The following is a 749-nucleotide window of genomic DNA, read 5'->3' as shown; positions in this document are numbered from 1 at the left end:
AGAGACATCCTCCCCTGCTGAAGATGAGACTGCTGTAAAGGAATCAACTCCAGGGGAAAATTCAAAAAAATCACAGGATAAGGTCAAGGTTACAGTCAACCCATACGAGCCTCCAATTCCCTTTCCACAGCAGTTGAATAAGCATAAAATGGAGCAGCAATACAAGAAATTTCTAGAAGTCTTCAAAAAGCTCCATATCAACATCCCACTAGCCGATGCATTATTACAAATGCCCAGCTATGCAAAATTTCTGAAAGACATATTATCAAATAAACGCAAGCTGGAGGATCATGAAACAGTAATGCTAACCGAAGAGTGCAGCGCAAGAATTCAGAAAAAGCTTCCACCAAAATTGAAAGATCCAGGGAGTTTCACTGTCCCTTGCACAATTGGTGATTTTTATTTTAATAAAGCATTGTGTGATCTTGGTGCGAGTATTAATCTTATGCCTTTATCTATTTTCAGGAAACTAGGATTGGGAGAGCCTAAAGCAACTACAGTAACTCTACAGTTGGCTGATCGATCACTTACACATCCACGAGGGATTATCGAAGATGTATTGGTCAAAGTGGATAAACTTATATTCCCAGCAGACTTCTTAATCCTGGACATGGAAGAAGACAAGGACGTGCCTATCATATTGGGACGACCATTTTTGGCTACTGCAAGAGCGCTCATAGACGTACAACAAGGACAATTGACATTGAGGCTGGGGGAGAAGAAAGTCTCTTTCAATGTTTTCAAGGCAA

The 749-nt window shown here is 40.6% G+C and overlaps 1 protein-coding gene across 1 annotated transcript in view; it reads left to right on the top strand.

Moving 5' to 3' along the window:
* LOC111412666 overlaps window positions 1-749 on the top strand; it is an 18,100-nt gene that overhangs the window by 6,215 nt on the left and 11,136 nt on the right. The window contains exons 2-3 of the mRNA XM_023043593.1: window positions 3-315; window positions 466-745. Of these exons, the coding sequence (XP_022899361.1) occupies window positions 3-315; window positions 466-745 (593 nt within the window). The remainder of the gene's footprint in view (window positions 1-2; window positions 316-465; window positions 746-749) is intronic.

This window comes from Olea europaea, chromosome 16 (genome assembly GCF_002742605.1).
Source record: "Olea europaea var. sylvestris chromosome 16, O_europaea_v1, whole genome shotgun sequence".
Lineage (NCBI taxonomy): Eukaryota > Viridiplantae > Streptophyta > Magnoliopsida > Lamiales > Oleaceae > Olea > Olea europaea.
Note: the sequence above shows the minus strand (reverse complement) of the source record. Positions and strands in the feature narration are given on the sequence as shown.